This window comes from Pygocentrus nattereri, chromosome 30 (genome assembly GCF_015220715.1).
Source record: "Pygocentrus nattereri isolate fPygNat1 chromosome 30, fPygNat1.pri, whole genome shotgun sequence".
Lineage (NCBI taxonomy): Eukaryota > Metazoa > Chordata > Actinopteri > Characiformes > Serrasalmidae > Pygocentrus > Pygocentrus nattereri.
In genome coordinates this window covers 6,690,972-6,712,489 of record NC_051240.1, presented here as the reverse complement: position 1 = coordinate 6,712,489, position 21,518 = coordinate 6,690,972, and the positions used below count along the sequence as shown (strand labels likewise).

At 38.9% G+C, this 21,518-nt stretch overlaps 1 protein-coding gene across 3 annotated transcripts in view; it reads left to right on the top strand.

Annotated features, from left to right (window-relative positions):
- Positions 1 to 89: 89 nt before the first annotated feature.
- The window catches only part of LOC108424795 (phosphoribosyl pyrophosphate synthase-associated protein 1), a 43,590-nt gene continuing 22,161 nt past the window's right edge, over positions 90 to 21,518 (top strand). For 2 of the 3 annotated variants that reach the window (XM_017693032.2, XM_017693031.2), the window contains exons 1-5: positions 90 to 999; positions 10,378 to 10,430; positions 10,917 to 10,983; positions 19,217 to 19,389; positions 20,516 to 20,631. In XM_017693032.2, coding sequence (XP_017548521.1) covers positions 833 to 999; positions 10,378 to 10,430; positions 10,917 to 10,983; positions 19,217 to 19,389; positions 20,516 to 20,631 — 576 coding nt within the window. In that variant the 5' untranslated portion in view covers positions 90 to 832. The remainder of the gene's footprint in view (positions 1,000 to 10,377; positions 10,431 to 10,916; positions 10,984 to 19,216; positions 19,390 to 20,515; positions 20,632 to 21,518) is intronic. The other variant, XM_017693033.2, reaches the window with a different exon arrangement.

The following is a 21,518-nucleotide window of genomic DNA, read 5'->3' as shown; positions in this document are numbered from 1 at the left end:
CCGCCCCAGGGCGCCGCCCCGTTTCCTCCGGCGCGCAGAATTTCATTGGCCAGTCCGTGTGTCAATCACATAACTGGGCCGTCCAATGAGCAAACTCGTGGCGTGTTTTCTCTCTTTCCCACCGCATTGCAACCAAGTTTGCAGTGATACAAATCCATCGAGCTTTACGGGACACTCTCAGCCTCTCTGCTGTCAACGAGCTTCGTTATTTTTATTTTTGTCTGCGTTTTGGCCTCGTGTCTCGAGTCCAGATCAGTTTTCCAGCTCCAGGCTGCGGTCCACTGCTTTTTTCCCTTCTGGAGAGCATTCCGTGCTTTCTGCTAACCTCTTTAAAGTCTCGTTCGTGTATAATTGGCTTTCTTTTTTGGTAAAACTGTTTAAAACAGCGAAGATAGTCCAGTGTATCGTGTATGAGCATTAAAGCTGACCCTCGTTTTGCTCTTAAAGCGGGTGAGAGGTTCATGGACCTTCTGCTGAAGGCTTCCAGTCATTCAGGTCATTGAGTTCTCTAGGTCTTAAGCTGTTTACTGCAACTGTGTTGGAATAGTCTTGTGGTTTTTTTGGTCTGTTATTTGCTGTTTTCTCCAAATTGATGGTGTTGTAGGACATTCCCTCCCTGACTGGTGTTGGTAAGTTAAGTCAGTGGATTTTGGCACCAGAAAGCTTCAAATAAAAGTTCTGTAATATTTTTTTGCTCTAGACTAGTTCTTCAACTTTTCAGATTTGTCCCTAAACTTTGGCTAAATAATTTGTATCACTGCATATTTAGTTGCCTTTTGTTCTGGCTGAAGTGACCAAATTGCCCATAGAAACACCTGAATTCTGTCTAAAAATGCCTAAAAGTCGAGCAGGCCCTCATAAGTTCTCTCTGTCTCACCCTCAAACACCCAAGCTGTCCTATGGTTATAAGTCCACAATGAATGTGGGGAGAAGCGGCTACCGGGTCTTCTCTGCTAACTCCACTCCAGCATGCACTGAACTGGCCAAGAAGATCACTGAGTGAGTATTAAAGCTACTTTGTGGTTAATTTTTTTTCTCACAAAAGTAGAAAACCTGTGCGTACCTTTAGCCCACTTTAATCAAAGGGGAATTCCACTAATCTTTCGAAATTTCTGTATAATCCAATTAAGATGTAAGCAGTGTCATTCAGAGAGGTTTGGTGTGAAATGCTTAATTCTAGAGAAACTTACAGTCAGAATTGTTCACAGTGGTGGTGATGGGAACCAGATGTCCACCTCTAAAAGCTCCCTCACAGAAAGTTACTGCATGAAATAATAGTATGAATGTACTGGCTTGGAAAACCAAACCTTGTATCTCTGAATAGGTCATTTTACAGGAGAAGGCGAAAATGTTCTTAACTTGCAGTGAAAGTTCACAGAACAAGAAGTCATTGTCCACCATTTCTGTTGAAATTTTAACCCAATGCAAATCGTCACTGAAGCTTTCATGTTAGTTTCAAACTCAGTTTGGGAATGACTGAAATGACATATTTACAGTGGAGAGGTATATGTAGAGCGAAATAGTCCCCAAAGAAAACACATTTTGATGGATATTTTGCTCTTTTACAGTTGTCAGCATTACATATAACACTCAGGATACACTGTGTAGGTCTCTGACAGATTTAGGAAAAACTGGAGTTTCCCTTTAAGGATGTAATGTGTGAGGGACTTGTGACTGTACAGTTGAGTGATATGGAAAGATTATAAGCATGCTCATCTCCATAATTCATTTTCAGGAACGCACACACTACAACAGTAGTGTTACATTTACCCCTTAAACTGTAGGCTTATTATGCAGTTACTACTGTAGATTATACCTAAACTATAATGTTATGAAGTTATGAGAGTGAAGAATTTTAGAGAGTAAGGGGTTAAAAGCAATGACCAACTATGATTTTCTTACAAAGATGAACTACTTACTAATAAAACTGGCGAAAAATCAGTTGATAAATAAGTATTATGATAATGAGGTAATGAGGACAATGAGTTATTTGTCATAATGCAGTTTAATGTGACAGGCCTGCTCTTACCCTTCAGGAGATTTGTGGTTGCTTCACTGGTTTATCCGCATGCCTGTGTTCATCCGCAAAGTGAGTAACTTATCAAATCAATTTAAAACACAAAGGTGTGGCGTCCCACATGAAAACTACACTTTAGTTCTGTGTTAATCCTTGTTATTGCATTGTTATTCCTAAGGCTTTTACAATGTGTTTGGTAGCTATTGTGAACCTAATCAGTGATGTAGTTGGGAAAATGAGGGATTGAAGTGCAGGCTGTTACACTTTGAGGGGATAAAAATGACTATTTTTTGTCAAACTGCATTCAGTCTTGACCATGTTGACCCTCTGTTTTAGTCTGGATACGGCTAAGCAGAGCCGAGAGCCATTCCATATTATGGAAAACTGAATTTCTTTATTTCTTTTCTTTTAAATAAGAGTTTGATGTTGTATTTGAAGACAGATGAAGTGTCAAAATGTAATGTTCACACCCCAGACTGTAAAATCAGTCTATGGAAATTGAGCTGCAAAAACAGGCCATTTTGAATTCATTCATCACATTAATTTTGTGATGGCACAGAAACCAAGGTGCGTATTCATCCTAGAGCAGTTTAGCTGAGCCCTTTCTAAATGAAGTTATAAGTAGTGTTTCAACTCGGACTTCTCGTGTTTTTGAACGAGAATCAGAAAGTAGGTCATTTACATATATCAGCCTTAAAGGCACAGTAACAAATACAGCCTGTTTAATTCCCAATCAACCTCATATAAATATGCATTTTTGGTACATAAATTCACATAAACATTATAAGTAGCCCTCAGGAAAATAAATAAACGACAACAAAAATGTCCAGTCCTTTAAATGAAGGGGTCATACAATCATACACAAAAGTTTGAGCACCCCTGGTCCATTCTGATCGAAAATAAATGAACAAATCCTCCACAGAGAACACACTTCTGCATATTTTAGTATATATTAGTATATATTTAGTATATATTTCTTCATAGCTCGTACAAAGAAATATATATATATATATTATATTGTATATATATATATTTGTTAATCAGTATGTTTGAGGAGAAATGCTTGTTTCCTGGCCGTATTAACTTATTTTCATTTAGATAAACAACAAAACGTGTAACTTGACCAGACATTTGCATACGACTGTATCCTGTTTTCCTCATTTTAACTTCGTAGAAATTATTGACGTTTCTGACTGTGGTCAGTAAATGTGGGTGAGGATATTTCTGGAGCTGTGAGTCCCGAGGATATTAACCTAATAGTACTGCGCCCTAAATTTTTGGCCCATTTTGCAATTCTTAGTCAGTCTGTCAAAACTGTTGAGGCCAACATAAATACTTCTGGGCTTGGAGTGAGAATATCTCAAAATTTTCCCTTGAACTTCAACTTTCCCTTGAAATAGGTCTTTTGGAGCTCATAGGCAACATGTGGGGTAGAGGGTGTGCGGGCTGTGAGTGCTGATTTGCAGCATGAGCCCTACAGTAAACTGCAGCTTGCCTCGTCCGTCACTGCCTCCAATCTTCTTCTGTCAGCAAAGCCCAAAATGGAGGCTATACAGGAGTACAGGAGTGTTATTCATTTCCAGAGCAGGAGCCCCTTTGCCCTGCACATTCCTCTGCTTTTTCCTGCTCGTACGCACCTGATTCAGCTCGCCAAAGGCCGGACAATTAGCTGATAAGTTGAGTCAGGTGTGTTAGAGCAAGGGCAACAGTACACTGTGCACTGTAGGGGCCCAAGACTGGGAGTGAATAGCACTGCAGTGGAGTAGGCCTCTGACCTCAGGGTGCTCTCTCCTCTAACTGTGATTTAGCTGGTGCCCTCAGGTTACTGTCCCCTTTTCTAATGGACATTCAAAACGACCACTAATAAACTAAATTTTAAATCTATTCTGGATTTATTTAGTTAAATGACCAGTAAGTATAAGTTCTTCATTTTACTGTGTCAAGAAAAAAATGCACATATCACAGAAGATTACACAGAAGCCTCAACATCTAAATATAGTGCAACTTTTTTCATTGTCTAGTGTGTCCACTCTTTACATCCATTCCCTTCACGGGCCTCGCTTTCAGTTTCTTGAAGAAATCTGCAGACACACCTCCAAAGTTCAGTCTTAGAAGTTGGTTTTGCATTTTCTGCCTCTCACAATTCAAGTAATCAGACACATTCAGTACAGCTGCTTTGTTTGATCAGTACTTGTGATCCTCTCACTAGAGTGTTTGGGGTCATTGTCTTGAATGAATTTCTTCCTGATCAGACGTTTCCAGAGAATATTGCGTGATGTCTTAAAGATTGTGCTTTTCAGCGTTCATGCCGCCTTCAGTCAGAAACAAATCAGCTGTTGCAAATGTTAAACATCCACAAACTTGCATTGATCCTCCACTAAACTTGACTGATGGTTGTAGACATGGTTCATAAAGCCTTTCATTGCTTCAGTGGGGTACATACTGGTCTTTGTGGCTTCTAAAGATCTTGACGGCTACACATCCTTTCAGAGCCCTGGCTGTTTTACTGTGATGTTAAGAAATTATAGACCAATAGTTGCATTACTTTCACTGCAATTAACTGAACCATATCAGCAGTACATATATTGTAAGTTCAGTCACCTGGTGTACGAGTTACTGTGATATAGCTGTATTCTACTAAATTCAGCTGAGCTTAATATCTTAAGCTGAGTTGATATTAAAATAAAATGATTTTTTACTGTGAAAAATGAATGTAAACACAATGTAAAGAGAAACAGGCATTTTCAAACTATGCCAAAAACTGGAAAACGAAATGGAGATACGAGGTTTTCTTCTGACAGCAGCGATATGCTAATTTCTGATGTTTGTCGCCTTTAATTAAACAGAGATTCTCTTAAAGGGTATTTTAACACCTTAAATGACCAGGGTACAATGGTGGGCTCAAAGTTTTAGTACACACTTCTATAACCTAAGAATAGCTCAGCCAGTTTGCACTGAGGTCCCTGATGAATAAGCCTTAGTATGTAATAAGTCTGGGATGTTCGGGACTTAATAAGACTATTAAAATAGTAAACATTCCCAGAAATACTACAAGAAACAAGTGGAGCAACAATAACTGTTAATTAACAGATATTTAACACCTTGTTGTGTGCATTTTACATTTTATCATGTGAGTAATCACATAAGCACTAATGTTATCAGTTGTACTTTTCAATATTGACTTATAATAATAATAGAAATCATAATAATAATAATACAAATTGTTCCATTTATTGGTGAACAATGAATCAGTTTCCAATACATTTTGTGCACCTAGTTTCGACTCATTACAGTAAATTCCTCATAATTTTGTTAGTGATGAAATGTGGAAGCCACGCTGTGTGCCTGGTAAACTGCCACCCTGCAGTGTGGTCAACATGGTGCTGGTTGAACTGTCAACACCGTTTAATATCTCAGTGGAACAGACACAGCACGAACCAACACAAAGCATCCAAATGATCTTCCCTCATATCCAGCTCCCTGTCTGAGCTTATGGGAAAGATCAGAGGCTGACACTGAGCAGATGTGCGCCATAATGAGAATATTATGGGCTGTAATGGCTGCCAGTCAATGGCCTGTGACAGCAACATAGAATATAAGCTCAATAGTGTTGATGTAGGATCAGGTTTGACTTTCATATCCTGACGAGTGGGATTTTGAAGATAAAAGGAATTTCGTCCAGTTCTAACTCAGTCAATCTGGCCACGCTTGAACACAAATGACACGTTTTGTTGATTTTCTAAGTGAAAATAGATAAAGGTTTTGGGGATTCGGAGCATCTGTGGTAGAAATGTGTAACATTTTTCAAAGTGGGCTGTGCTTCAGACCCCTTCCCTGAGCGGATGAATCTGATCATTAAAAATGAAAAGAGAAATTGGCGGAGGAGTCTTTTGAGAATGTGAGTAAATTAGCTGCTATTGTTATTACATCTTCATCAGTATGTTGATATTAAGGTTGAGGCCTGACCATTGAGCCATACCTTCTTCTCGAGCCTGCGTTTATACATAAAGACGTACAACGTGGTGTGAAAAACCCTCATTGTGACTTTTATTTTATAAAAAATCTTACATAGTGCAGCTTTAACACCATTTTTTGTGCCATATCTCTATTTGCTGAGCTCAACGTATTGGGTGAAAAAATAAAAACACAGAACGTGTCATAACTTTTGTGCAGGCCATTTGGCATTAAAATGTGTAAGGGTGCACAGACTTGGGTAACACTTTACTTGAAGGGTGTCAACACATTCATAACATCTTACATAAATGCTTCATAGCATGTTCATGAACGTTCAAATCAACATTTATAAAGCACATATGTGATATTAATATGGACTACTCTTGTCAATGTACTGAAAGACATTTTTCATAATAAAGGTTCTTATTTTTTGCTTTGAAAAACAGTTGTTTTCAGTTAAATGCCTCATTTCCGGACAGCCAAAATACTTTGCTTCATCTGTCATTCAGTACCTTGACAATTAGGCACACCACCACACTATGATTTAGTTAAATGATTGTTCCTAAGCATATTTATGAGTAATGCACTGTCCATATAGTGACAAGCAAAGCAACAAATGCTTAAGAAAAATTAGCTGATTAAAAAAAAGAAAGTATTAAAGTATTAAAGCTCTTAATGACCAAAGGGATAAAAGCAGGTCATTTTAAATGAGAGAAAATTTAAATGAGAGCAATTTATTTTGAAAAATGTTTCTGAATAAAGTGACATAGTAGTCCATATTATTTTCTTGTCAGACATACATACTTTCTGTTGATGTAAAGATTCGTGAACATGTTATGAAGCGTCTATGTAAGATGTTCTGAATGTGTTATGTAGACACCCTTCAAGCAAAGTGTTACTGACTTGCATGTGACTGTATTGAGCACTGTGCGTCAGCTTTTTAAGCTTTATCATCCCTTGATGTCCTGAAAATCGTCCTCATTTTGGTCACTAATGTAATTCCAAGAGATTTTCATACCCTATTAGGCTCAGACTATAAAATCTCTTTTACAGTTTGACTGTTTGTACTGTTTCTAGATGTGTTTACAGTAGAAACATCTGTGTGATTTTATTGCTACAGTTAAACTGCACTAGATTTCACTCAGGAAGCTTTACTTGATTTAGTTTCAGATCCATGTGCGTTTTTCTCTGTCCACATGCTGTTATAGGTCCCCTCAGCAGGGAAGAAGTCAGCCAGGCCAGTACGCTGCTGTACATCCCCCTAAGGGTTTGTCGACAGAGGGGCTTTTCAGTCGCGCTGCCTGCAAATATTCTCATAGCTTTCAGGAGACTTGGGGCAGTTTCATTAGCAGTTGCCGAGCACTGAAGGCAGAGATGGTATTAACTGAGAGAGAAAAGCTCTAATTCCTGGGCGAAGGAATGACCGCAATGAAATGTGTTTGGAATGACCAAACTGTAGATATGCAGCTTCTGCTTGACGGCCTCTGTGAAGAATGTCATACCCGAAGCAGCCTGAACAGAAAGCTTTCTTTCTACCTTTCCTTATTTATATATTCATCAAGGACAAGGATTTATTAGTACAAATAAATATGCTAATGTTAATAAACTGGCAATTTATAGCCATATTTCAGTTCATTAGAGCATATTTACTGCACATTTCAGCTCTCACTCCTTATAACATACTTAAATTAGCCCGTATTTCCTTTGTTAGATTTGTGTGGGTGGCAGTGTATTTGAAGAGGATGACATCAAATGATATCTCGAATCGGAATTATAGCAGACTTCTGCCAGAAAATAAAAGCTTTACCCTTGGGAATGTATTCATTATTATGAGTATTTTATTGTCAATCAGCTTTAGTCTGAAACACCAACACTGTCCTGATTAGGCAGTGTTTTCTGGATTTTTAACCATTTGTTTATTTAAAAAAAAAATTATTCTGACTTCAAGCCACATTAAGAATCACTGAGATTTTTGCAGTCATTGGCTGATTTTTCCAAATTACCACAAATTACTTCAAGTTTTAAACACTTTAAGTATCGGCATCAATTTAGGTTGCAGTATTGTTAAATTAATTAAAATAAGTATCATAGCATATTATTAATCAGTCAACAGAATACCTTGAATTGTTCTACAGAAATATGATGCTGTGCGTTTCTAGTCTGGAGAGGAATGTTAGTAACTACAACTGCGGGATCATAGTTTCATGATCATCGTGATACAAGTGTCCATGATAAAAACGTCATTGAGGGCTGCAGTGATGGAACACGTCAAATTATGGTTCATACAGTGTGCAAGGATGATGTAGTTAGATTGGCTGGAACTCCAGTCAAACCTCAGTCTCTTGCATCTAAAGCAAGTGATTTAACCACTCTGCTATAAAGCCATTTACAAATCACACAAAAGCATTGGTCAAAATCTGCTCTGTCCTTAACTACTAGCCTAAAAATGCTTTAAATGTGATTATTACATGTTAAATGTGTGAAGCAGTAGTGGAGACTGTTAAAACATACCTGCATCACCATTGTCAGCTTTTTAAGGAACTGCATTTATATATTAGGCCTGTATAGAAAACACTGGTAAGCACTGGTTTTCCAACAGCCTTAGAGTGCAGTGTGAAGTCAGCTATTAGTATTTCATTATTTTAATTTTGCACTTTGCACAAAAGTGAAGGGTGCTTTTGCAATTTTGTATTTTGCTTAAGGAGACCCGATTTCTGTTTTAAGTTCTGTACATGGTGAGGCACGTAGGAACCAATCACAACCTTGAGTCTGGGAGAAGATGGCGACCACTGAGCAGAAAGAGTTTTGCTTTCTCCACTTCAATAAGAGTGAATCCGACAAAACTCTGCAACATGATTTTTGTCAGTAATGAACCTCCAACAGCTCAGAGCAATCGTCGTTGGTTCCACAGCATTAGATGATCTCTGAAATTTTATTGAAAGAGCTGTGAGTTTAGTGACACCCAACATGCTCAATCGAGTATGAGATGAATTTGACTGTGGCGTTGGATGTTGTCTGTACAGCCAGAGGTTCATATTAAGCAGTTGTACAATTACATAATAAACTTTATTCTCATATAAACCATTTATAATTTACTGCATTGTTCTGTAATGATTTACAAGTGAAGTAAATCAATTTGAAGTCGGATGAATGTTTTTGAATCACCCTGTACTTACGGCAACACTGTGCTGTTATAAGGCCTGTGTTCACTTCACCTGTTCCAGCTTGAATCTCAGAGCCAAGCCCATGTCCGCTGTGTTTGTGAGTCAAGCTGGAGTAAATCTGCATTAGTCTGGTTGACCTGGGAGAATAGGCTTAAACTGTGTAGTCCGTGTTTAAGGTAGGAATGTTAACCTGCCCTGCCCCGTCACTGAAACATGAAACCAGACTTTTACAGTAGGTGGATTGTGTTTGTTCAAATCTGTCCCCTTTATTACTCTGCAGGGCTTGTGCATGTTGATCATCGTGTTTTTGATTAAAATACAAAAGCTACCAGCGTGGGTGCAAGAACGCCCAACGTTACTCCTGCAGCGATTCATTCCAAACCTAACCCGACACACCCAATGCAGCTCATCAAGGTCTACCAGAATATCAGCTGGGTTATGCTTGAATGTACCCTGTACAGTTCCAGCAGCACCTATGTACAGGAACATAGCATTGAGAATATATTACAAATGTACTGTGTTTAAATTTTAGAATACACTGAAAACATGCACTGTGTAATCTCTGTAGAAACACATTGACTAATAGAACCCACTGGAGCAGCTGCACATGAGCCTAAGATCGCCATGCTCAATGCCAAGTGTGGGCTAGAAGGTCATAAAGCCCCCCCAGCTTTGGCCTGAAGAGCAGTGGAGCTGTGTTCTCTTGAGTGATGGAGCTCATTCCAGTACCTTTGGGATGAGCTGGAGTGCTCCAGAACTGACCAATCCACAACAGTACCTGATCTCACTAATGCTCGATCAAATCCACAGCAATGTTACGTCTAGAATAAAGCTTTCCCAGAAGAGTAGAGGCTGTTAATGCCACAAAGGGGGAATAAACTCACTATTAATGGCCTTCATTTCAGAAGAAACCGAAGGATCAAGGTGTCTACAGATTTTTGAACATATATTTGTATTTATATTTAAATCTATATATGTATAGTAGTATATTTCATTGGGAAAAGCTCTGTTGGATGATGTATCTTCAACAAGGTCCAGTTCACCCAGCATCAAAACCCTTTTAATTAAAAGTTAGGGTTGTCCAAAAGGAATGACCTCTCCTATTAAACAGGCTTGACTAAACCGTAAAGTGTACAGTGTGTCATCTTATTAAAGAGTAGAGGCATAGATGCAATAGAGCTCAAGTCTTGAAGCTTTTAGTGAATTGACTGCATTTTCAGTCTATAATGTCTTCTTTCCTAGGCGTCTTGGTGTTGAGTTGGGAAAATCAGTGGTGTACCAGGAGTCAAACAGAGGTGGGTTTGAGCTCTTGTGTTTGTTTTTCTTCACTGTTTTTCACCTTTTGTACTGTCTCTGTTGTTGTTTGCTCTGTGTAGTTACAGTGACCCTGGCGCTGTCTATCACATCATGGAGCTATTAGGTTCAAAGTACAAACCCTGTGTGACATTCTGCAACAAATCCCCTCCTTAGGCATACCCCGTTTAGCAAACTTCCTCTGTGTCTTTTGGAATAAGGCCTGCTGCTCATAGGGTATAGGGAAATACTGTATTTTGATTGGATTACTTCCAAGTCAGTTTCCATTCTGAAAGAGATACACACATTTATTCTAACAGATTTGAATACAGAACAGTAAGTATAGGGGGTGATACAGCTTTTATAGTTTAAACAATGAGTAGGAAATTGCTTGATGTCATAAATGGTGTTATGGGATATTATCCTGCCCCCAGTTAACTTCCAAGTAACATGACTAACGTAAAGTGGCTGTGCGTGTTCTTTAACAGAGACCAGAGTGGATGTGAAGGAGTCGGTGAGAGGACAGGACATCTTCATCATCCAGACCATGCCAAGGTGAGAGGCCTACCTGCTTCATTTGGCTCGTAGGCTTCAGTCAGCTGATGATGTATCAAGAATCACCAGATCACATCTAAGTGATTCAAGATTACATCTAATCTTGTTGAGCATATTGAGAAATAGCCCTGCTTAATAATAGGGGTCTAAGAGTAATAATTAATAGTAATAGTGGCCTGTACATGGCTGCTTCGCATGCACTTGGCCAATGTAAGCTGTAGACAATGTTGTTATTTTAACAAGAAGCTAATTATAGGTTTGCTAAAGTGTGGTTTGTTAATCCCGCAGTAAGAACTACCAAACAAAACCAAGGGGGGAAAAGATGATCTTTCATGTTTCTGGCCAGAAACATGAGCTTATTTCTTATTTCAGGTTAAAGTTCGCTTTTGCTGCTAACACAAGGCCTGTGCTGGTAACAGAATCCTCTAATACAGGGAACCGTGTGAAAAATGACTGCAGTGAAAGGGTAAACTGGGTTTGGGGGGCGTTATGGTGGTAGACATAGAGTTTTATTATTATTATTATTTTTATTTCCACAAAGCATTTACATATATAATAATAATATAAAAATAGTAATAATAATAGTAAAAAGAAATTTATTAATAATAATAATAATGATAATAATACTAATAAAAGTAATAACACTTGTAATTTTGCCTCCGTTAACAACACTAAAATGGATGTGGGAGCAAACACAAGTGCACTTACATGCACTTAATAATCTGATAACTGCAGAAAATCACATTTTGTCAGTAATCTGATCGATGTGTTTACATGGACTTGAGTAATCAGATAATGGGAAAACTCTAGATGAGTCAGACAGTAATCGGGTTTCTGCTTTGCAGCCAGCCAATAAACTCATAGAAGGAGGTGTGACATTTTTTCCTTCCTCCACTTTACCTGAAAATATGAACATATCTAGAATATAAAGAATATTTAAAACCTTCATCAAGCATATCGATTTTTGCAGCGTCTCGCAGCAACACTGCTTGCTTATTTCCAGTACAGCAGTATGTTTTCACGCATGCACAGACTGAGAAATGCAAAAGAAATCCTAGACCTTACTCTGATCTAATCAGAGTATGCTATTATCACAGTAAAAAAACTGTATTCACCGTTTTATTATAAAACCAACTCAAGATATTTTCTCTAACACAGCAAATTACATGTAAAATTGCATACTTGAGATATTTTGTGCATATGCAGTGCACAACGTGGTGGATCAGTGCTAATTTATATATTTTAAAAGGTTTTGTTTATTTATTGCTTTATGTTTTCACGTTGATAGGTCTGGTAAAATATGTAAATTTACAGTAAATTACTGGCTGCTGAGTTTTATAGTTGTTATGTAAAATGCCGCTACTTTTATTTATTGTCAATATGAATAATGCAACCATTAGACAGTCATTTACTGTTATTTAACAGTATTTTTTGCAGTGTAGTGAAGCTTTGGTTTACTACATGCTTTGATGTGTGTATACTGCATTTCTAAGTCATTGACTTCAATACAGAGGATCATTTTGATCTACATAGCAACAGTTTTGTCTTGATTTCCTTGCAGTCAGATCAGCCCTTTAATTTTGAGGAGCTGAGAGGATAATTAAAATAAATAAGCCAGTAATTTTCGTTTTGGTGACTCATGTACTGAGCCGGATGGACAGGGTGTTGCTCTTTCTCCCTCCTAAAGTTTATAATTACGTTTAACTGCCAATTATATTTAATCAGGTACCTCTGTGTTTAACTCCACTTTGCTTTCAAGGAACATTACATAACTATGCATTTAAAAACGGCTGTAATCAAAGCAGCCGCCGGTTTGTCAGGTTGATTTGTAGTCTGTTGCTTCTTTGCTTAGTTCTTAGTCCATGCTGACCTACTTAAGCATTTGTTGATGTTTTGTGAAAACTTTTGTAGATTGTAGTTGACGTTCTGCAAAAGCCTTACATCTCCATTTTTGTCTTTTTGTTTTGTGCACACTACACTATAAGTCATCGATCAGCGATGAAGTTAAGAGTCATGGTGGTCCACTCAATAGGAAATGGCCTTTCTTTTCCGCCATGGTCCAGGGAATTACTGCTGTTCCTTGGTCACGTGACTAGCCATGTGACTGCAAAAAGCCTGTAACTGACCACATAAGAGTGAAATGGAAGGACTTGGCAGTTTGTAAATCTTTAAATGTCTCAAGAATAGCGGAATAGTCTGGGTCACGTGAGTTACTGGATAACTGAGCCTGCTGTGTGTGTCTCTGTCTCTGTATATATAACAGTCAAAAATTTAGACACCCCTGCTTTCTTTATTCCAGCCATTGTTCACATTTTAGACATTAAAACTATGAAATAACACGTGGAACTATGCTGAGACTAAAAAACAAGGCTCTGAACCTAGAAACTGGGATATTCTGCTGGGACCAGTAGTCATCCTTAAGTGTTCTGGAGTAGCAAAATTAATGGGACACATATATTTATCATTGTGATAAATTTCATCACAATATGTCACAATATGTCTTTCTGAGCATATCATGGAGACTGTTAGTACTTTCCAGCTGCGACTTTGATTACAAAGGGCATATTTAATCCTGTTTATTTGGATTAATTGTCATTCTCAGTTATTTTGATCCAACATCAGATATCGGAAAAAATATATGTCATCATGTAACGTGTGTCATGAAAACTATCATGATTTTACGTCTTTTCCCACTTCGCCACCTCTAGATACAATACAGTGGTGTCTCGATTTGAAAAATATTTAATTCGAGCAAAAATAAGGAGTGCCTAGGTTCAATTCCCTGACCGGGTGACCAGGGTCCTTCTGTGAGGGTTTCCTCTGGGTGTCAAAAGTCAGGCCAACAGCAGATGCTAAATTGCCCCTAGATGTAAGTGTGTGTATGAATATATATGTCAGGATTTTAAAGGTTGGTTGCCTTGATTCAGCTTCACACAGTCTTGGGGTTTTCTCAGGGCAGCTTCACAAGGAGCCACCTGAGATCATTTTGCATTAGAACTAAAGAACATTCACATATGCACACGCTATGCTGGAGGACCTAAATCACGTTTTACTGGACATTTTAAAAACAAGTACTCTTAAATTTTCTGATTTGGAGATTTTCATACATGGGCCTCAACGTTACTTTTGATGTAGCCTTAGAAACAATCTTCAAGCATTTTAACATAAGCTGTTAAATCAACATCTCTTGAAGATTATGAAAAAGCACATTCAGTCGGGTGGGTCCAAACTTTTGACTGTATGGTTCAGGAAGATGCAAATGAACTGAGCGACGACCAATCAGATCGTTGATCTGATTGTTGAAGTTATGGCGTGGTGATTGTCCCACCTGCAGGCACGCAGTGACATTTAACACTAAAAAGGCACTCAGAGTGGGCAATGTAATGGTTAATAATTACTTTATTATAATGACAAATGATTATTTTTAAGAATAAAAACAATATAAGACAGCTTGGGCCTGTAAGTCTTGATAGGCCTTTTCTCTTTAAGCCTCAGTGTGCGTGTGATTGAGGACACACCCCAGAGGAGACCGTTTCTGGCTCACTGTAATGAAAATATGCTGTTCACTTAAACAAAGCAGCTACTACAGATGTTGAAAATATAAAAAGACAAAATCCTCTCTAAAACAAGCACACATGGATCTTTACCACGCTCGCATTATTGTAAGTTTAGAAGGTTTTTTACTATTACTGGTAGGGTTTTTGTCTGTGTGCATGCGTTTGATTCTGTGTATATGTCTAGACCATGTGTAAAGCGAGATGGTCATTTGAGTAGCGTTTGACCACTGAGCTGTTACCAATCCATTAGAGCTCTAGTATCAGTGCACCGTTTAACACGGAGGCACTTAGTACTGCTCTGAATTTGTGCTTGATTTCCATATGGTTTTGAATGCTAACCGTTGCACCCTGGAGTACCTGAGTGTCCTCTGACTCTGTAGTTAGAAGCAGTTAGGTCAAATGAAATATAATTATGATGGCAATAGAATAATTATGGGGGGGTGACCTGTGGTTAAAAGCGCAGGCCAGCATCTGAGAAGCACTTGGCCATCAGTGGGGGAGTCTCTGAGTGGGTCCGATGCAGTAGTTTGAGAGAAAATAACAGAGATGATAGGTTTAACCCAGAAATGTCTGAGTTTTATTATCATTTTGCAAATTGTTCAGTTCCTTTATGTAATGATTTAAATATAATTACATAATCATAATGTAGTTTGATATGTAACAAATTACATTTACATTCAAGTCGTGTTCTGTATCGACATGTTCAGCTAGGTGCTCTAGATATTCTGACTCAAAAGTTTTCTCAAACTGGTTTCATAAACTAAGAATAAGGTCAGTGTTTTTAGTGGCCTTCCCAGTCACCGGATCTGAACCCAATAGAGCACCTTTGGGATGTGGTAGAATGAAAGCTTAACAGCATGAAAGTGCACCAGAAAAATCTGCAGGAATTGTGTGATGCAGTTGTGTCAACGTGGACCAGAATCCCAAAGGAATGATTCTAACGTCTTGTGGAATCCAAGCCACAAAGATTTGAGGCTGTTTTGAGAGTAAAGAGAGGCCCTAACCAGTATTAGGATAGTATTCCTAATAAAATACTATGTATATGTACACTGTATAGACAAAAGTATTGGGACACACCTTGAAATGATTGATTTCAGGTGTTTCAGTCACAGCCATTGCAAACAGGTGTATAAAATTAAGCACATAGCCTTGCACTCTTGACAGACACTGGCAGTAGAATGGGTCAAACTGACAAACTCATTGACTTTAAACATGGAACTATCATAGAATGCCACCTCTGACACAAGTCAGTTTGTGAATCACGCCGCCACTGGACTCTGGAGCAGTGGAAATACATTTTGTGGATTGACGAATCATGTTTCTATATCTGTCAGTTTGAAGGATGAGTCTGGGTTTGGCGAATGCCAGGAGAACGTTACTTGCATGACAGCATTGTGCCAGCTGTAAAGTTTGGTGGAGGAGGGATAATGCTATGGAGTTGTTTTTCAGGGGTTGGTCTAGACCCCTTAGTTCCATTGAAGGGAAATCTTAATGCTTCAGGAGACCAAGACATTTTGGACAATTGTATGCTTCCAACTTTGTGGGAACAGTTTAAGGAAGAACCTTTACTGTTCCAGCATGGCTGAGCCCCAGCGCACAAAGCAAGGTCCTTAAATGCATGACTGGGAGAGTTTGGTATGGAAGAAGTTGACTGGCCCGAACAGAGCCCTGACCGCAACCTCATCGAACACCTTTGGAATGAACCGTAATAGAGATTGCGAGCCTCTCATCCAACATCTGAGAGTGAGTCTCCTGACAAGAATGCAAGCTATAATGAAGGCAAAGTGTCAAAATACTCACAAAATATTAGTGTACATTTTTAGTTGTTGAGGCCTTTTTCTGTTATTTTCTGATGATTTTCTGTTGAACATATTTCGTGCTTTTGCACAGTGCTGTGTAGTAATGTGTGTTCACAGTGTGTTGGACAGTGTATGCAATATACCCACCTCTCTGGACACCACTCAAGTTTGCTAAAGCTAACATTCCCTTTGATTGCTGTTAACATGACAGAAGTAAATGGAATGAAGATATGAGACATGATTCAGTGTCATCCTTTCATCAAAAGAGGAATTGGTTCTATTTTAAAGCAGGAAATTGCTTCCACCGATGTGTCTCATGCTCACAGTCCATACTGCCCTTATATGGAACGAGATTATGAGCTAAATCAGCGCAACTTTGACCAAACATGTTCTGCTTAGCTGTATTTGTGTACAGCCAATGGGTCTGAATTATTCAGCTTGCAGGTTCGAGGTCAGACTGATAGTCCTTGGCAGGTGGTGAATGGAAGGCTGTTTTGTACTGACCTTCTGTACTGTTTTGGGTTGGCAACACAGGACAGGAAGCCAGGATGGCTGTGTGTGATAGCAAGCCGCTGCTCATAAGCTAATAATGGATCGATTGGTATCAGTGACGTTTCTAAACAAACAAAGCATTTGATCTTTTAATCTGTAGGTAAACTTGTTTGTCATGACCTGAGCAATTCCAGAGAATAAAAACAGAACTTGCTTAGTAAGTGTGAGAGGCTTGAAGTTGACATGCAGGAGGTTGGTAAACAGACTTAAAGAGCAGGTGCTTAAAGTTTGCTTTGGGTTTTATACTGTAGTGTCTGTGTCTACACTGCAACTGTGTCTGTTTAAGACATTAGAAATATACGTGATGAAGAAAAGCTAAATGACTGAATAAATAACTACCCAAAAAAATGATGATTTAATTTGATAAGTATGCAGACATAAATGCCTGTGGTCAGATAGCATGTTTTGTTGACTTTCTAGGTGAAAATAAGTTAAGACATCCTCTGCAGGGAACTTAAATATGGCATTTTCCTGATAATTGAAGTGCTGGATTTCTGTATATTCTTATTTAATTAAGGATCCAATCTGGGCAGTATTGGGTATTGGTTGTGTTAAGCCTGATCCAGTTCCCATTCTTTGTTTCTTGTACTTTGTGTTCTACTTAGACCACTGTAGTAGAGGGTGCATAACATGGGCTCGTCCACATCCTGCATCTGCGAGGCTTGTTTTCAGAATTTGTCTGCTGTGTAAAGCCATTTTACAATAAAATCTGAAAACTTGTAATATCTGCAGCACAGCTGGTTCCGCTGTGTTTGAACCATCATCTAAACTTTGTAGCATGTAAAGTATGAGCGAGACGCTACGAGTCAATTTTGTGGCACTAAATACACTCCCACCATGTTTTTCATTGACAAGTCGCAACTGTTGGAAATTGAAACTGATGTGGAAACTGTTCTGTTTTACCGGCTGCACTGAATGTGGTTCGAAACTGGAGTAAACAGAAAGAGCACATTGAACATGGAGTCAAAAGAGACATGTTAGAGCAACATGAAGTCAATAAGTGTGTTTACATGTGCTTAACAATCCGATAACTGCAGAAAATCTGATTTTTGTCAATGTGTTTACATGTACTTGAATAATCAGATAACGGGGAAACTCCAGGTCTACAGGAGTCAGGCAGCAATCGGATTTCTACTTTGAAACCAGTCAATAAACTCACAGAAGAAGACCTGATGTAAATGTAACGTAAAACTCAATATATGAACACACACTCACCGGCCACTTTATTAGGTACACCTAATAAAAGGCTGGACCCCCTTTTGCCTTCAGAACTGCCTTAATTCTTCGTGGCAGACTTTCAACAAGGTGTTGGAAACGTTCCTCAGAGATTTTGGTTGGTTATTTGAGTTCCTGCTGCCTTTCTATCATCTGGAACCAGTCTGCCCATTCTCCTCTGACCTCTCACATCAACAAGGCATTTTCGTCCACACAACTGACCGCTCACTGGATATTTCCTCTTTTTCTGACCGTTCTCTGTAAACCCTAGAGATGGTTGTGTGTGAAAATCCCAGTAGATCAGCAGTTTCTGAAATACTCAGACCAGCCCGTCTGGCACCAACAACCACGCCACGTTCAAAGTCACTTAAATCCCCTTTCTTCCCCGTTCTGATGCTCGGTCTGCACTTCAGCAAGTTGTCTTGACCGCCTCTACATGCCTTAATGCATTGAGTTGCAGCCATGTGATTGGCTGATTAGCTATTTGTATTAACAAGCAACTGAATAACTGAAAAAACCTAATAAAGTGGCTGGTGAGTGTACATCATCTGGAAGATGTGACAGCAGTCTGTTCCACACATGAGCAGACTGAGAAATCCGAAAAAAATCAGAGTTAGCGTTATAGGACTGAATCTGAGTATAGAGCTAAAATCCAGCTCTCTTTATCAGATTTCTTAATCAGATTTCTAGATTGGAGTATGGTTTACATGACTATTTGAATAATTGGATAAGTACATAAATCTGATGATTGAAATCAGAAACTCAATGAAGGAACTCCACAAAAAAACCCCAAAAAGATTCAAAAAGATTAGATGTTATACCACTACGCACAAGTGATTTCACCGGAGAGTATTACACCTACCATCAAACTGAATCAGAATTAATGTCGGTCAATGCTCATTTTAAAATCTAATAGTTTTACTGTAGTATTAATTAGCAGACTGGCATATTGTATCTAAACTGTGTGGCTGTTTTATCTATGAAAACACAAAGATCGCTTCGGTATCGACTGATACTCAACATTACTTGTACTATTGCTTGTGTATTGTGATGTCGGTGTTGGATGTCACGTGTGTAACATATTCCATTTCCTGATCTTTCTCCTCCCAGAGACGTAAACACAGCGATAATGGAGCTGCTGGTGATGGCGTACGCACTGAAGACATCCTGCGCTAAGAACATCATCGGGGTCATTCCGTACTTTCCCTACAGCAAACAGTGCAAGATGAGGAAGAGGGGCTCCATCGTTTGCAAGCTGCTGGCCGCCATGCTGGCTAAAGCTGGTAGGAAGTGCATAATCATACTTAGCATAACATCTGTACGGAGTGTGCGCAGACACACACACACACACACACACACACACACACACACACACACACACACACACACACACACACACACACACACACACACACACACACACACACACAGTCCAACTGTTCTATTTGACACACTGGCTGTATGTTCCCTCTGGCAAATTAAGGACCCTGCTGAAAAAACCCATAGAAACCGTTAAGTCTTCCTGTTGGGTTGAGTTCACAATGTGAAGGATCCTAATGGCTTAAAAGATGACTAATACCTCATTTTAAATACATTTGTTGGTTTCTTAATGGGATCTGAAAGTGTTCTACAGAAAACTGGTGGTCGCTATTTAAAACATTGAGCCAGATCCCATTAGAAAGCAGACTGTTTGTCCTTTCTCAGCAGGGGAGAAGCAGCAGCAGATATTAGCCTGTGCATATTTAACCGTAACATATGCAAAACCTTTCAGGATTTTTATTGGACTGTAAAAAAAAGCTTATAGAGTTTCGATTGAAATTCATAATAAATCCGTAAGCAATATAACGCATTTGGAGCCCTAAATCGGGTGTAATGTACACAGAGGCTGCCAAAACCTGGTAATGTGTCAACCTATAAAATGTGTAACCTGTTAGCAGCCGGAGCTCTGCAAGGCCAAAAAAGACACATTCAGTAGTCCTGATGTCAGATCAGAACAGTCCTGTCTCTCAGAACCTCACAAAATGTCTCATGAACAAACATCCTTACGATGTTCTGTCATAAGTGTGATTTAAGGGGAATTCCAGCAATTTTTCAAAATGTATGCATAATTCAGTCTTTGAGACGTAAACAAAGGGTCATTCAGAGTGGTGTCATGTGAAATTGTTTATTAAAGAGAACCCAGATTTCTTTACAGCGGTAGTGCAACCAGGGGTTGATATGTCCACAAAACACACAGACATGTTTCTCTACAGTGAAACATTTAGCATCAAACCACTCTGAATGACTCTGTTTACAATTTTGTTTATAACCATTTACTTATGTAGAACATTTAAAAATGGTGAATTGTCCCTTTAATTGTGATCAGTACATTTTTACAGCATGTTTGTGATCGCCGTCTTCCTCCCTCAGGCCTGACCCACATCATCACTATGGATCTGCATCAGAAAGAGATCCAGGGCTTCTTCAGCTTCCCTGTGGACAACCTGCGAGCTTCACCCTTTCTACTGCAGTACATACAGGAGGAGGTAGAGCACTTTTACACAAACACTGACAGTGTTTACATGCAAAGATGTAAATGTTGCCATGACAACGAGCATCACGTGAGTCCAGTCAGAGTGAGATGAGCAGCAGTGATCAGTGCTCATGTTTTTAATTGCTTTAAAATGATGTCAGACTCAGGAAAACGTACTTCACATGTACTTATTAAAGAAGGGCGAGAGGAAGACGTCATGTTCTGAGACACATGAGCTGGACGCCCGTCCCCCTGCCGTTTTTTAAAGCTGACAGCATAAACATCGTCTCCCCTGCAGACCAGTTTCTGCTTACGCCATGTTGAACCTTATAAACTTTCATAATACAAACACACATGCGCAGAACGTACTTAAACTTTCCGATTGGGAATGTAATCAGATACAGGCGGTTATTACTAGGATTACCCACCTCATTCAATCGAATAGAAATTGTGTTCCGAATGGCCTCAATCTGACTACTTTATTCCAGTTGAGTTGTATACATGGATGTATTCTATTCCAATTGATCTATTAATGGGATTATTAGGTAAATGTGGCTACTGGCCATTTCCCACCAGAGTCAAAGAGGGTCATTCTGTAAATTTGCTAAAATTGCTCAACACAAATGACAGTATCCAGTTAACAGTGGGCACTACTGGCTTAATATTAATTAAAGAGCCCCTGTAACACATTTTTCTAGTTTTTTATTTTTTTACTGTGTGTGTGTTTTTGTACCCATTCTTACATGAAAATTTCCAGCTGTTCCATATAGAGAGGTATTTCCACCTCTCCTTTAGAATTAAACCATTTTATCTCTGTGCCTTTAAGACTGTTGTATGTAAATGATTTCAAGGCAGTCCAGATTTGCACTCCTTAGAACTTTATAAAAATGAGGAGGCGGA